This window comes from Kogia breviceps, chromosome X (assembly GCF_026419965.1).
Source record: "Kogia breviceps isolate mKogBre1 chromosome X, mKogBre1 haplotype 1, whole genome shotgun sequence".
Classification (NCBI taxonomy): Eukaryota; Metazoa; Chordata; class Mammalia; order Artiodactyla; family Physeteridae; genus Kogia; species Kogia breviceps.
Window position 1 is genome coordinate 594,058 of NC_081330.1, and position 15,942 is coordinate 609,999.

Below are 15,942 nucleotides of genomic sequence, written 5' to 3' on the forward strand. Positions count from 1 at the left end.
ATATTGTCTATTGTCTGTTGTTGATAGGATAAATAAAGGGGCAAACTTTATTTAAGATTAGAAAAGTAACAACAGAAGAACAAAAAGTAGTAATATAACTACATTGGGCAGAATGGAAATGGGGCAGTGTGAGCTAAATCCTCATTTGTGAGACCAAGATAACATAATAAGAATAATTAATATCTAAAATTACTAAATCAAGAAAGAGTATCAAAAGTATATTATTTAGAGATATCAAAGTAAACAACAGAAGAACTAAAAACAAAATTGGGAGAAACAAGTGGTTCCCCCTGAGGAGTGACAGTATTTCTCATAAATTCTGTGCCATCTGGTATTTTTATGCAAGTGCATCTATTACTTTGATGAAAAATTTAAAAATTAACGGTTGTGTATGGTTCAACATTCCAAAGCTATGTAAAAGTACAATTAAGTCTCCACACCTCCCTCCTCCCCCCTACTTCCTCTCTGCTGAGGTGACTGATGTTTCCCCCCAGATATTCTGTGTATTTCCAAGCAAGTACACTGGTGTGTCATGTGTATATTTCTCTTCCATATCCTTATATGAATGGTAGCATTCTATATAGACTGTTCTTGTACCTTGCCTTTTTTATTTAACAGTGTATCTTGGAGATATTTATGTATCACTACTGAGCGTCCTTATTTTGTTTTTTGTTTTTTTGGTTGTGCCATGCGGCATGTGGGATCTTAGTTCCCCGACCAGGGATTGAACCTGGGCTCGCTGCAGTGGAAGCACAGAGTCTTAACCACTGGACCGCCAGAGAATTCCCCTCATATTTTTAAAAGCTGAATATTATTCCATTATTTAGATGCATCATAATTTATTTAATCAGTTCTGTCCTGACAGACATCTAATCAGTTCTGTACTGACAGACATCTGTTATTTTCCCCAATTCTTTGCTGTTTCAAACAATGCTATCATAATAAATGGACAAATATTATAAGAAAAAAATGTAAGGCATTCTTTGTTTCTGTCTCCCAATTAGATAATGAACTTGGCTTTCATCTCTGCCTCCTTGGTGCCTACCATGGTGCTTGGCATATAGTACTGTATTTGCTAATTTAGGTTGAATTGAACTTAAATGAGGAAACTAAGCTATGCAGACATTTAAATGAGATACTGTAATTCTAAAATCAAGTTTATGGCACAACAAAGACAAGAGCTTATACAAATCTATAAGAGTCCGCACACTCAGTCTTTGTTTTACAATTCATCAGAGAAAGGGAAAGTAACAGTGCAACTCAGTTTAGAATAATGCAGGAAAGGAAATGTGGGACAGGGCTGTGGTGATGTAACTGCAATGAACAGACTCCTTGCTTATATGATCCTAGCTTTCTAGATCCCCGATATCCAAGAAACTAAAGAGATTCTAATTCCTCACAGAGATGATGTTCACATGTATAAGCAGACTATAGAATTCTTAGTGTCTTACTAATGAGAGAAATAAAATGAAATAAAACAATCAATTCCCTGGACTGGAGATTAACCCACCAATACATACATATATCTCTGTCATACTTACTCTGAGCTCTTTTGGGCCTGTATGGACTGAAAGCAAGTGTAGAGTACCCGTCCAGTCTAAAAAAGAGAGAAAAAATAAAAAAAGAAAGGTCACACAGAGGATTAATATTGAAAAAGGTATAGCAGTTTAGTGGACTCTAACCTAAAACTCAAAGGCCCCTCTGGGAGTGGAAGGTTAGAAGAGACTCCAAAGATAGACTATACATAAATCAGTTTCTGTAAGAAGGATCAAATACTCAGTCAACATGAGATGGCCACAATCAAACATCTGCTCATGTGACAGCAGAGAACTGCTCACAAACATGAGAACCAAGAAACTAAGAATGAGACCTTTCAAACTCCTTTTTTGGAAGCTGACAAACTCATGCAACAACTATTTATAATGACAATAAATTTATGATGACAAAGCCAGAAGCATTTCAAATGAAGTATGAAGTTCAAGATAATAAACTTTAATGTTTTCAGAAAAGAGTGATTTTATGAAGAATATTCATTATTAACATAGATTCTGAGAATATAACTAATGTGCTAAACAATAGGAGGACACACTTGGTAAATCAGCAAAATTCATACTTGCAGTGTTAAATTTTCTTTTTGTTTGAAGTGACACATAGTAAAACCTCTTGATCTGAACATAAAATTCAAACAGAAGCACTCTAAATAGAGAACAGCAGGACTAGCCATTGATTGAGCTGCTTAACTTCTCTGAGTTTCGGTTTGCTTATCCATAGAAATCGATAATAATAATCCTCACAGGTTGTTCTCAGGGTTCAAGTATATTTATGTAAAACACCTAAAGAGTAAGTGCCATACAATATGTGATAAATGGTAGCACTTGTTACTGTTATTAGCCTCCACTCCTACCACCGTGGTCAAACATCCATCCATCATCTCTTTCTGAGATTACTACAGTTACTTCCTAACTGGTTTCATGGACGCCATGGATTCTGCACCCCCCCGCTCCCTGTCCCCCAGCCCCACCCCCAGTTATCTTCCAGACCTCACTGTAGGATGACCATATGAGATACCATGCAAACCAGGACACTTCCAAGAAGGAAAGGTGCTAACTGAATAGGAGACTGGGACAATGGGTGGAACTGGGACTGACAGAGGCAAGCTGGGACATGTAGTCATGTTCTGCCTCGCTCTGCTGCAGCCACACTGACTTCCTCGATGTCCCCTAAACATGCCACACTCACCTCAGGGTCTTTTCACTGGCTATTTCCTCTGCCTGGAACGCTCTTCCCCCAAGAAATCCACAAGACTTGCTCCCTCACTTTCTTCAGGTCCTGACTCAATGACCCTTCTCATTGAAACCTTCCCTGGCCACCCTATTAAAATTGCAAAAAGATTTTTCTCTATTCTCCGTGTCTGTGTGTTTATACACACACGCGTGCGCATGTGCACACACACACACACACACATAGACACACACACACGCACACAATACCTTTGTATTTTTATCCTCTATGAAACAGGAAAATATAAGTCCTACAAAGCCTTGATCCATCATCTGGTACATGGCTTGTGTACGAACATCTGCAAATAAACAAAAATAAAAATCTGCTGTTAAACTTATCTCCCAGACATGAAAATATAAAGATAACAGCAACATACAACCCTTGCGGGATTCAGATTCTAAAGGCAGAACAGGGGTACATCCTAATGACAATATTATTGTCAAAGTATAAACATTACTAGGTTAGGGAAATCCTATGGGAGTCGGCAATTAAATAATAAAATTTATTACTAACTCTAGGCTTCCTAGCCCACAACTAGCCCTGCTATGAAATGTAGCATAGAAAGAAAAGAGTGGGAAACTTCTATTATCCCAAAAACACCTGATAATTTCTTCCAGGAGGACTCCAAAAGAAAGGAAGGCATTCAAAGGAGACAGCAAGATTTCTTAGAGTAAGCCTTTTGATGGACAGCTTCTAAGGAAGTGAATATATTAGACTTGATACTAAAGAATGGCAGTGTAGAACTATTACAGAGGAAACTATTGTACCGAAGTGAGTGCAGTAGAATTAAACACTACATTCCAGGGAACAGAAACAAAATCTCACTAAATGGTTATACAATTTTTGAAAAGGAAATCACAGACAAGCACCAAATAACATTTGAAAGGATTAGTTAAAAGATTACCAAAAACTGAACAGAGGCAAAGTTTAAAGATGTGAAGTACTCAGACCATTATTTATGGATACAAAAGATCTGGTATTACAAAAAAACAGTGCACAGCATGGTTTGGTCTGGTGACTTATGCCCAGTTAGCTTGTTCTATATATTCTTAAACATACTTCGCATTGATCTGGATTGGGACTTCTACCCAGTATATTCCTAAGTAAAGAGTAAGGCCCAACAGTACCCAGCAAAGAATACGAGAAAAATACTGGCTGGAACAGTTGGTGAAAATAAAAAGCACTGTTTGAATGATCTCTGTACCTGCTATATGACCTTAGTAAAAATTTTAATACCTCTAAGCCTATTTTCTCATCAGTTAAATAAGGATAAACATCATCGGTACTTTTTCAGGGTTTTGTATTTTAAAAGTTGCGAGATGTTTTTAGCACAACGCCTAGCACATCAGAGGTACTTCAGAATAATTCATTACATTTTGTTCCATCCACAACCATTGTTGATGAATTGCTGAATCTGAAATGGATTAGTATCCATACTGTGCCACCCAAAATGCTTCTGTCAAGATCACCAATGATGCATTTTTGGTTCTCAATTTACCTGATTGCTCCCTCCTTGAAACACTATCTTCACTTGGCCTCACATTCCCACTCTTCTCATCTCTGTCCTCTTAACTTCCTGGCTGTTCTTTTCCAGTCTCTTGCTGGATCCTTCCCGTCTTTCCATCCTCGAAATATTGGCATGCCCAGGGCTCAGTCTTCAGCCGTTTTCTCTTCTCCATCTACACTTACTCGCTGGGGGAGTTCATTTAGTTCCATGACTTCAAATCTCATCTCTATACTGGCCACTCCCAACTCCTACTCAATAAACTCTAGTTCCAGTCTTCTACCCATACTGCCGAATAATATATCCAATTGTGCACCTGACACTGAGACTTGGTTGTCTTAATACTGTGCTCCTCAGGGCAGTAGGTCCATGAACTATTTGTTACCTGTTCACAAGGAGACAAGAGCTTGAGCTGGAATGGAAATTAATGCTCTGCTTCCTTCATTGACAAAGTCTTAAGGAAAATGTAAGCTGAACTAAACAATACGCTAAGTTGACATAGACGATTTTTTTTTTGGCCATGCCAAGCTGCTTGCAGGATCTCAGTTCCCTGACTAGGGATTGAACCCGGGCCACAGCAGTGAAAGCTCAGAATCCTAACCACTAGGCCACCAGGGAACTCCCAACATAGAGGATTTATGTTTGGTGTAGGCTCCTTATCGAATTGGTCACAGACCAAAGCCAGGCTAGGTGAGCATCACTTGCCTACCAGACATTTGAAACTCAGCATGTCCAAAAGCACACACTTCATTTCCTCCACAAAATCTGCTACTCCCAAAACCACACTGGCTCTCCTGCTTTTCCTCAAATATTCCAGGCATGCTCCTCCTCAGGGCCTTTGCACTGGCTATTCCTCTCTGCCTGGGACGCTCTTCCACAAGATATTTGCACGGCCAACTCTCACTTCCTTCAGGTTTTTGCTCAACTGTGCCCTTCTCCATGAGGCCTAATCACGTTACTTAAAATATAAACCCTATGCCCCTTACCCTGATTTACATTTTTCCCTGAGGTAACTTAATTACTTCTAAATTACCTCCTAAATGCCAAATCCAAAATATACACTTTAGTCTAAATGAGGACCATCCAAGAGACCTTCCTGCAACTGTGCCGTCCAATTTTTCTTTCAGCATCGGACAGTCTGAAGGGACAACAGAATCACACCTCCCATTTCCTGGTGTAAAAGGAGAACAGTCTGAGCACCATATTCTTTCATTTACTCTCGACTCAAAATTTTCCTGAAACAGAAACCACAGACCCCAGTTTGTAATAAAGGATTTTAAAAGAATGAGAGACTATATATACAAGTGTTTTTAGCATACGAGCCCTGAGATAGCCATCACATTACAATAAAATTTTGGTTCAGCCTTCACTTATTCTATCCCTTGTCCTAACAGAGCTTCCATCTAAGTCAGTTTGCTAAAGAAGGGCTTAGAAATGTATTGTAATATCAAAATAATTTGTCTGTAATGATTCTAAGGAGTATTGACATATAACTTCTAGAAGAGAATGTTTGGGAAAATGTAATTTTTAAAAATGACTGGTTATAGAAAACTGCTTAATTAAAACTACAGCCCATATCTGTCATGGGAGGTTGATCTGACCCACCAACTTCAGTAATAAAGTAACTCACTGTGACATCACCATAGCAGTGCTTCCCTTCTTATAAAAGGATCAAGCAGCTCTTATAATTAGGAACATAACTACAGGTGCATGTCTCCTTTTACTATGCACTTACAAGGACAGGAAAGTTAATGTAAGAGTAACTGAAAAACAGTGCCAAGTCACATGCGATTTACAAAATAGGCTGTGCTTTTTAAATTGCTTCCCTTTTTCTTTTGCAAGCCGCGTCCTATAGGTAAAATTTGGGTAAGTTCGTTGCATGGGTATGACATAACTCAACTATGTATCTTTTTCCCCACCACCAAACCTATGCTTCCTCCTCCATTTCCTGTTTTCATAAATAGCATTCCCACTTAACCAGACAAAGCAGACGCTGGAGAATGCCAAGGCCCCTGATTCACGGAAACCTCCGCTGAGATATTGACTCTGCCACTTATTAGCTGACTGGTTTTGCACAAAGTTTTTCAGCTCGAACCTCAGCTTAGTTTCTTAGGAGCCACACACTCCTCATGATTATTTGGGAAGTGTTTCAAGAAGTAGAGAGTGGCTGCAGTATCAAATGCTACAGACTTGGGAGACAGATATGGTTCAGACCTCAGCACTGCCACTGACTCAACCCATGGGAGCCTCTGTTTCCTCCTCACTGCCACGAGGGGGAAGGTCTCTAAGTCACGGGTTAGACGAGGAAACATTCATTTCCGCAAGTAAAGTAATTCTAATTCTTTCAAAGGAGTCAGATAGAGGCAAAAAGTGACCATGATTAGAGAAAAAGGGTAAAGAGAAAGAGAAAGAGAACAGGGCTTCCCTGGTGGCGCAATTGTTAGGAATCTGCCTGCCACTGCAGGGGACACCGGTTCCAGCCCCTGGCTGGGAAGATCCCACATGCCGTGGAGCGAATAAGCCTGTGCACCACAACTACTGAGCCTGCGCTCTAGAGCCCACGAGCCACAAGTACTGAGCCCACGAGCCTCAACTACTGAAGCCCGCGCACCTAGAGCCCGTGCTCCGCAACGAGAGAAGCCACCGCAATGAGAAGCCCGCGCGCCACAACATAGAGCAGCCCCCACTCGCCGCAGCTAGAGAAAGCCCGCGCGCAGCAGCGAAGACCCAATGCAGCCAAAAAAAAACCCCAAAAAAGAGAGAGAAAACAATTTTGTTACATTATACTGATTAGAGGGCTGAGGAGGTAGGTTGACAGCCCCAAGAGCTAGGATAATATATGTGTCAAACAGAGACTGTAAACATCAGTTTTATAAATTTCACCCTTCACACCTTTGATTCTCCCAGATGGTAGTGTACTAGACAGTGATAGTCACAATCGGCAAGTTTCAGTTACAGTTTATTTATTCTTATTATCATTATTTTGGATACCAGCCAGTTGTCAGGGTTTAGTCTTGATTTCCTGAATACTGTCAAAATGGAGTGCCAAAATTTTATCTCTATTAAAAACAATCAATATGACATAAATCAGTACTTTTAAAACAGCAAAATAAAAATAAGGACATTTGCTTAAGGATACTTAGATTTTGATTTAAAATAACCATAGCCCATGTAATGGAGAAGGAAAAATGACATTCATTTCTAAGAACAAAAAACATTGCAATCCCATAATACTTACCAACATGTGAAGGCCAAACAGTTATATGGGGGTGGGAATGATACCAGCCCACAACTCTCATGGGGCGACCAGTTAGTTCAGCCAACCTGTGTGTCTGTCAAGGTATTTTCAGCTTGTGGAAACACAATTTGTGACGCTAATAAAGGCTCAGAAAGCAACCTGAAGTTTAAAATAAACCTATCACAATGTAATGTCAACAAAAGAATGAAAAAAGGTCAATGCCCAGAATTTCCCAGACTTCCCTTCTAAAGCCAAAGGTATTTCTTTTTTTTTAAATAGAATCCGTTTGGTTTCCATTATTGTATATTAGTTACATGCTCTTAATCCAGTTTGGCTAATATTTGATCACTCAACTACTTATCACTGCTGTCTGAAAAGAAACTTCTAAATCTTTGGATGTCACATTATTACCTTGAGTAATCTTCTGTCCTCTCTAGCCCAACCTACCCTCATTCCTGAAAAAGTACAAAATTTTAAAACTTCATTTCATTTCTCTCTGGCAGGCTGCCAGTGTCAGCAATAGCAAGTAGGGTGGTTTCAGAGACCAAATGAACAAAGACCCCCAGTTTAGTGTTCCCATTTGTCTAGAAATATCCCCCCAAAGAACATTTTCTCCTTTGTTCTGGAAATAAAAATTTACCATAACTGTCTGAGGCTCTGACTTGAGATAAGAACTCAGTTGGAGATAAGAAGCTGTCCCCTTCTGGTGCTACTCACTGTAAAGTGCTGGTTCATCTTCCTGTGAATTACTTACACTGAAACCCAATAGTCCTTTCTATACAGCTAAGTGTAAGAATAATTTTTAGGGACTTCCCTGGCGGTTCAGTGGTTAGGACTCCATGCTTCCACAGCAGGAGGCACAGGTTCCATCCCTGGTTGGGGAACTAAGACCCTATATGCTGCGCAGCACAGCCAACAACAACAAAAAAAACTTTTAAAATATATTTCTTTTAATTTCAGATGCCAAGAGAAGTTACTTAACTTCCCTAAGCCCATTTCTTCAGCGAAGGCGAGGGGAAGGACCACCCGAAAGGATGGAAGGTAACTCTGCCCAGCGCTCAGGCAGGACACGGACTGGGGGCTGTCCCCGCCGGTCGGAACGCAAAGCTCATAATTTCAGGAGGCCTTGAGCAGAGAGCTCAGAGCGCTCTCCCTTCAGTAGTGTGGGGAGAAATTGACTCCTACACTGAAAGCTGCTCTGGTCCCACGCAGCAGATCTTCAAACAAGTATTAATAGGATCTAAGCGTCCCCGGTAATCTAACAGCATCCCAGAGCAAAGCTCAAAAAATATGTCTAGGAATACAAAGATATCCAGCCCCCAGGGGAAAATCATAATGCTGGCATCCAATCTAAAATTACCAGGCGTGCAGAGAATTGGGAAAATCCAAGCTATAGTGAGGAGCCAGAGAACAGATTCATGGCTCCCACGGTTTGAGGTTTTCAGGGTGAGGGTGACTATCCAGGGGAAGCTTGAGGCAGATCTTCATGGTAATGGAACAGTTCTGCTCCTTGACTGCTGTGCTGATTTTTTATATATGGATCTCTCTGCACATATGACAAAATGGCACAGAACTGCACACATTAATGTCAATTTCCTGGTTTCCATATTGAACCATAAGTTATATAACATGTAACCTTTGGGGGAAACTGTGTAAAGGTACAGGGACCTTCCCATACTATTTTTGCAACTTTCCATGAATCTATAATGATTTCAAAATAAAGAGTTTAAAAAAGATGCAAAAGGTACACATCATAAGAGGAGATTGATATATCTGATTATATAAAAGTGCAAGAACAATTTGATTGGGAAAAAACACACATACTGTGAAAAAGCTGACAAAAATCACTATCCTTATCACAAAAGGCTAACTTTCTTAACATAAACTATAAATTATTAAGAAAAATATTTCCAAATCAATAGAAAAACGGGCAAAGGAAATAACCATATAATTCAGAGAAAAATACAAATGACTCCTAAAAATTAAAAGCTGATCAAATTTACTCAAGAAAAATGCTAATTAAAATTGCAAGGAAGAAGATACAATTTTTTGCCAAGCAACAACCAAAAACTTTGATTTACCAGGGCCTCGCAGCACAAAAACAAAACTTTGATAACACACAGTGTTTGGAAGGGTGCGGGGAAACAGAGACCCTTGCACGTGGCTAGAGGGTAAACTGGTCGAACTGCTACAGGTGTAAGTCCATATAACCTTTGCCCCAGCAAGTTCCCATCTAGGAATTGATTCTACAGATACATGCATGTATTTGTGAAATGCGATGTCCAAGGCTCTTTGCTGCAGCACTGTCAGTAAAAGACTGCAAATAACCTAAACATCTGCATGAGGACAGCACAGCCATCCAGGGCTGTATTATGTAGTCACAAGAGTGAGACATCTCTGTATAGTAATGTGGACAAATCTCTAGATACAGTGTTAGGTAATGTCATAGCTACCATATGTATTAAATACTTTTTAAAAAAGAAAATATTCTTATATGTTTCTGTATGCACATGTGTCCGTAAGGACACATGAAAACCTGATATCCCTGGTATGTCGAGGGAGGGATGGTGGGGGAATTGTGGCACAGAGGCTAGAGAGAAATACTTACTTTATATACTTTTTTGGACCTTTTAAAGTGTGTACCATGCATCTTTTCTACTTCTAAAAGTTACTTTTTAATTGACTACAAGATTAACTTAATCTGAAAGAATGATAAATTACTAAAACCACTGCTGCAAATTTACTTTGTTACAGTTGAGGTATGGAGCCCAGATCATAGGAAGCAAATGGCCCAACCGATCGCTCTTTGGTTATATTTAACATGGAATATTGCATTCAGTTCTCAGCACTGCATTTTTTTGAGAGGCAGCGTCAAAAGAGAATCTCCAAAGGAGAGAGACCAAGATAGTGAAAGGCCTAGAAACTAAATGAGATTACGGAAACTGTGGGGCAGGGGGATGGGGTAGACGGGGCAGAGGGGAGCGGGAGGAAGGAGACGGGGCTCCCCAGAGGGTTCACTGTCATAGTACTGGACCCTGGGATCTTTTGGCATTTAAGAGCAGAAATGTTCGAAATGCCCAGTTCTTCCAATAAAAGCCACTCCAAAAGAGAAATGGAGAGAAATGCTGATTAACCAAGCCAGCTGGGTCTAAGGGGTAAATATGAAAACTGGGAAAGAGTCACTAGGAAGAAAAGCTGTGAAATCTGCTTAAGCAGCAAACAGAGGAACCTGGAAGCCTCAAAGCACATGAAAGCTTCTCATCGACCAGTAAGGATATCTCCGCCTCTGTCGAGGCTGCAGACAGCTGCTCTGGAGAAATTTCCACCCGGTCCTTCCTCTTATCGGAACGTCGCAAGATGATGACAGAATGAATGTGAACAATTCTGACGCTGTCAACCTAAAGGAAAATCCACAGAAACGTTTACTTCTGCCTCTCTCGAATAACATCTCTCCCTGCAATTACGGGGCTGCATCGTATTACATTATCAGGTTAAAGTTTCCATCTTAGAAAACAGGCATTTTTTCTCATGAATAACAGAATGTTTCAAATAAAAGACATCCGACCCCAATATATACATTTCAAAACAAAAATATAAAGGCTAATGTTTAGATCGAGGACTTCTGCAATGATCAGCTAACAGTCATTTGATTTCCAGCTTATGTGCAGAGTGCTGCCAATCCAAGTGCTCACAATGCTAACACGTGGTTGCACAGCAAGAATCGTACATGAAACCACCCTAGAACAATGCGGTACATAAATGCTGCAGGAGCCCAGCGGAAAGGAGTCTCTTAGACTGGAAAAAAATCCTCACAGAAAAGGCAGACGAGTGTTATCTATTTCCTGATTGTCGTGTGTGCGCGCGTGTGCGCGCGCACACACACACACACACACACACATATAGATAGAATTTCTGTAGATGCCAAATAGATGTGAATGACACGTTTGGGAGACAAGTTGGCCAACTCATTTAGGTGGTTCAGAACTTGAGGTGGAATGGCAGACAGTAAGGCTAAGAAAGAAGGTTAGAGTGAAAGTATGCAAGGTCTCAAATGCCAAGCCACGATCTGCAGGATGACCTAGAAGGAAGGACATTATTTCAGAGAGCTTGACCATGAAGCACTGGACTAAGTGTATGTCAGAGATGGAAGAAACAGACTTGAGATTCATTAAGAAGCAAGGATCCACAAGATCTGGTAGCTTATGGACCATGGGTGATACAGGACAGGAAACTGTCAAGGATGACTCTGAAGTTTCAGGGTTGAAACTAGGTAGAACAGAGGAGGCAGATCTAAGTTTAGAAAGGATCAAGAAGGAAGGAAGATGAGCGTGTTTTCAGATGAGCTGAACTGAAATGAGAGGATGTAAATAAAGGCAAGGAATAGTGCGGGGAGGGGGGGCGGGGGCCCAGGGTGAATCCAGGGGATACCCATGGTATAGGATGGGGTACAATAAGAGGAGCCAGGAAGGAAGACAGCACTCAAAACCAGAACAATGAAATCGTTCAAGAGTTTCAGGGGAAAAGGTGGGTATGGCATTGCCAGACGTTACCTGGACAAGGGTGAAATCTGAGACAAGATTTTGAAGTAACCTATAGATAGACCTACACTGTGCAACACAGCAGCCATGAGGCACGTGTGGCTACTGAGCTTCAAATGTGGTTCCATTTCATGCCTTTTTTCACCTCATGAACTCGTTCATAGACTTTAAATTCCTTGCTCATCCTATAAAGAATGAATATTCTACCCTCACATGCAACTTTTCTTATAATATACACACACATGTCTGGCAGGCACAGAGTATACAATAAGGCAAATCAAAAGCAGACAGAAAGACACTTGACCTTCCAAGGAGCAACAAGACAAAGAGCTGACTTTTGAACAGAAACAATCAAAGCATAAAGAGAATGGGTGACATGTCAGAGTGCAAAAAGAAAAGATCTGGGCTTCCCTGGTGGCGCAGTGGTTGAGAGCCCGCCTGCCGATGCGGGGGACGCGGGTTCGTGCCCCGGTCCGGGAAGATCCCACGTGCCGTGGAGCAGCCGGGCCCGTGAGCCGTGGCTGCTGAGCCTGCGTGTCCGGGGCCTGTGCTCCGCAACGGGAGAGGCCACAGCAGTGAGAGGCCCGCGTACTGCAAAAAAAAGAAAAAAGAAAAAAAAAGAAAGAAAAGATCTGCCAACCAAGAACTCCATGAAGAGTTCTCTGAATAAGAACACATCCCTCAAAAATGAAAGCAAAATAAAGACATTTTCACATGCAAAAAATTGAGAGATCATTACCAGCACAGAAAATACTAAAAAGAGAAAGGAAAATCCCAGATATGAAAGAAGGAATGAAGAACACTCTAAAGGGTAAAATATGTGAGTAAATGCACATGAACGCTAACTGTACAAAACAGTAATAACAATGTCACGGCGGGGGGGCTTCCCTGGTAGGCCAGTGGTTAAGAATCCGACTTCCAGCGCAGGGGAAGCAGGTTCGATCCCTGGTTGGGAAACTAAGATCCCACATGCCGCAGGGCAACTAAGCCTGTGCACCACAACTACCGACCCCGTGCACCACAACTAGACAGCCAGCGTGCCGAAATGAAGAACTCGTGTGCCGCAACTAAGGCCCGACGCAGCCAAAAATAAATAAATAAATAAATGAAAAGTCACTCTGCCCTTTAAAAAAGAAAACAAAAACAAAAAAACCCAAAAAACCATGTCATGTGGGGCTTAAAATATCCATATAATTAAAATGCATGAAAACAATAATCCAAAAGGTGGGAGGATGCAAATGAAATTTAAATGTTCTAAAGTTCTAGTACTATCAGTGAAATGGTAAAAATAGTAATTTGTATTAGACTAACAAATCAAGAATGCATATTGTAATACGTAGGGTAATGACTAAAAGGAGAGTAAAAAATGTTATAACTGATTAATGGAGGATCAAAGGAGAATAATAAAATATACTGATGAATCCAAAAGAAGTCAAGAAAGGAGAAAAAAACAAAACAGAAGTGGGTCAAATAGAAAGCAAAAATATGACAGCTATAACATATATATGTATATGTGGGGGGGTATATACATATATAATTACATTAAATGTAATTGGACTAAACAGTCCAATTAAAAAGATTATCAGATTGGAGTTTTTAAACTATATGCTGTTAGTAAGAGACACACTTTAAAATATTAGTACACAGAAAGGCTAAAAATAAAAGGATGGAAAAAGATATGGAATGCCAACATTAGCTAGAAGATAAGGTTGCTGAACTCATGAAGTTTAATATCTAATTTGCACAGTACAAATTGACATGGAATTCAAGATGAGGACATGGACTCTGGAAAAATAAAATTACATCATTAAGACTGGGAATGTACTTTAGTAGGAGTTGATGCCCAGCGTGATACAGAGAAAGTGTCAGTGCCTAAGAAGTTCAGGATAGGCTGGTGAGACCAGCCCAGAAACAGATCAAAACCAAAATGAAACAAGCATAAATAAAAGTCACAAAGGACTGATGGATGTCCCTGAAAGTCACAGGTAGCTGAAGGGTTTGAGGAACAGACTGTTATGCTCATAGTCACACAAGAAATAAGATATTCCAGCTGGGCTAGATTGGTCCCTACGCTTTTCCAGTCTTGGAATTAAGGTACTAAAGCCCAGTTACTTTTGCTCTTCTGCCTTGGTACAGATCAACGGTCAGCAAACTATGGCCTGCTTGGCCTCCCTCAGGTCAAATCTGGCCACGTTCATTCATTTATGTTCCAGTAGCTGCTGTTGCACTACACTGGCAGAGCTGAGGAACTGCAGTAGAAACTGTATGGCCCGCGAAGCTAAACATTTACCATCTTGCCCTTTACAGAAAGTCTGTGCCCCCTGGCATGGCTCTCCATGGATCACAGGCAGGTAATACTAATTTCCTCCTGTAGGGGATGTATGTTAATTCATACAACATGTATTTATCAAGTATGTACTATATGTGAGGCACTACATGAGGGCCTGAGTGTACAAAGGTAAACAGGATACAGTAGTCACATCCAGGAAGACAGACAGGTAAACAACTCTAAGACAACATATATGCACTGCAATAGATATGCTCAAGGAGCTAGCCTACAGGTCAGATCTGGTTCCTTCAAGGAGGCGGGTGGCACCTGCCTGGGCTGAACTGCAAGGAATAAGGAATTAGCCAAGCAGACTTATGTACTCAAAAGATCACATCCTAAGTACTCAAAAGAAAAGACTAGAGGTGAGACAGACTCACGGCAAGGAGACCAGTGGAGAGGCTGATGCGGTATTCCATAAAGGAAGTGATAAGGACCTCAACTAAGGTAGCAGTTGTTGGGATGGTGCATTGGAAACAAACGGGAAAGCAATCTACGTTAATGCTTCTGAATGGCAGGCAGTGGTTCCCAAACTTGGTTGCACATTAGAATCACCTGGGGAGCTTTTTAAACTCCCACCACACAGGTCTCACCAAAGACCAACTGAGTCAGTATCAGGATTTTGTAAAGATTACTGGGTGATTCCGAGGTGCAGCCAGGTATGGGAACTACTACGGCAGGAGGAATGCTGGAGGAGAGGGTTTGAGGAAGAGGAAAGGTTCCGTTTTGAACACGTTAGTTTAAGACGCCTGTGTCTGGATAAACGTGGATGTCCAGAAGGCAGTGGAGTATGAAGTTCTGGAGCTTGGGATAATTCATACTAACCATCACCTACTGGCCATTAACAACAAGTCGGAATGGCCAATGCTGGCCACCAGTCATGCGTCAGGCACTTGGAAAGTGCTTTTCGTGTATTAATTTAATTAACTCTCTCCATGACCCAGTGAGGTTGGTACTATTGTTATGCCCATTCTATGGATGAGTGTTTTACACACATTACCCAGATCCAACTTTTCCAGCAATTCTATGAAATTGGTGGCTGTCACTATCCCTGTTTTGCAGATAAAGAAAGCAAAGCTCACAGATGTTAAGTAACATGCCCTAAGTCACACAAGTATCAGAGAAAGTATTTGAAGACAGATCTGTCTAACCTCAATGTCTGCTGCAGGTAAAGCCATAGGGGAGGTAAGGCTGGCCAGAAAGACATTCTGGGAAGAGGAGGAGGCGAAGGCAGAAACTTGGAGAATACCAATATTTGATGCATAGGCAGAGGAGGAAGATTCCATAAAGGATGAGAGAGAGAGGGGAGGAATGGTAGACACAGCAAAAACAAAACAAATAAAAAACCCCATGAGAGTTCAGAGTTCTGAGGACAAAGATTAAGTAAGATAAGCACCAAGGAATAATCCACTGATGTAGCAATGAGGAGGTGGCTGGAGAGGTGGAACTGCAAACTAGAGGGTGGTTGCTTTCACTGGAGAAGGTAAATAAGGAATGCCTGCAGCCTATTCTTTTAAGAGGTCTATTAAAGGACGGATACAAGAGCAGTTAACTA

General features: G+C 40.9%; 1 protein-coding gene across 3 annotated transcripts in view; it reads right to left on the reverse strand.

The window, feature by feature from the left end:
- Positions 1–15,942, reverse strand: part of BRCC3 (BRCA1/BRCA2-containing complex subunit 3) — a 77,690-nt gene that overhangs the window by 58,966 nt on the left and 2,782 nt on the right. For all 3 annotated transcript variants that reach the window (XM_067024029.1, XM_067024031.1, XM_059051277.2), the window contains 4 exons: positions 10,801–10,921; positions 7,524–7,610; positions 2,991–3,079; positions 1,542–1,597 (listed from right to left, as the gene is read on the reverse strand). In XM_067024029.1, the coding sequence (XP_066880130.1) occupies positions 1,542–1,597; positions 2,991–3,079; positions 7,524–7,610; positions 10,801–10,921 (353 nt within the window). The remainder of the gene's footprint in view (positions 1–1,541; positions 1,598–2,990; positions 3,080–7,523; positions 7,611–10,800; positions 10,922–15,942) is intronic.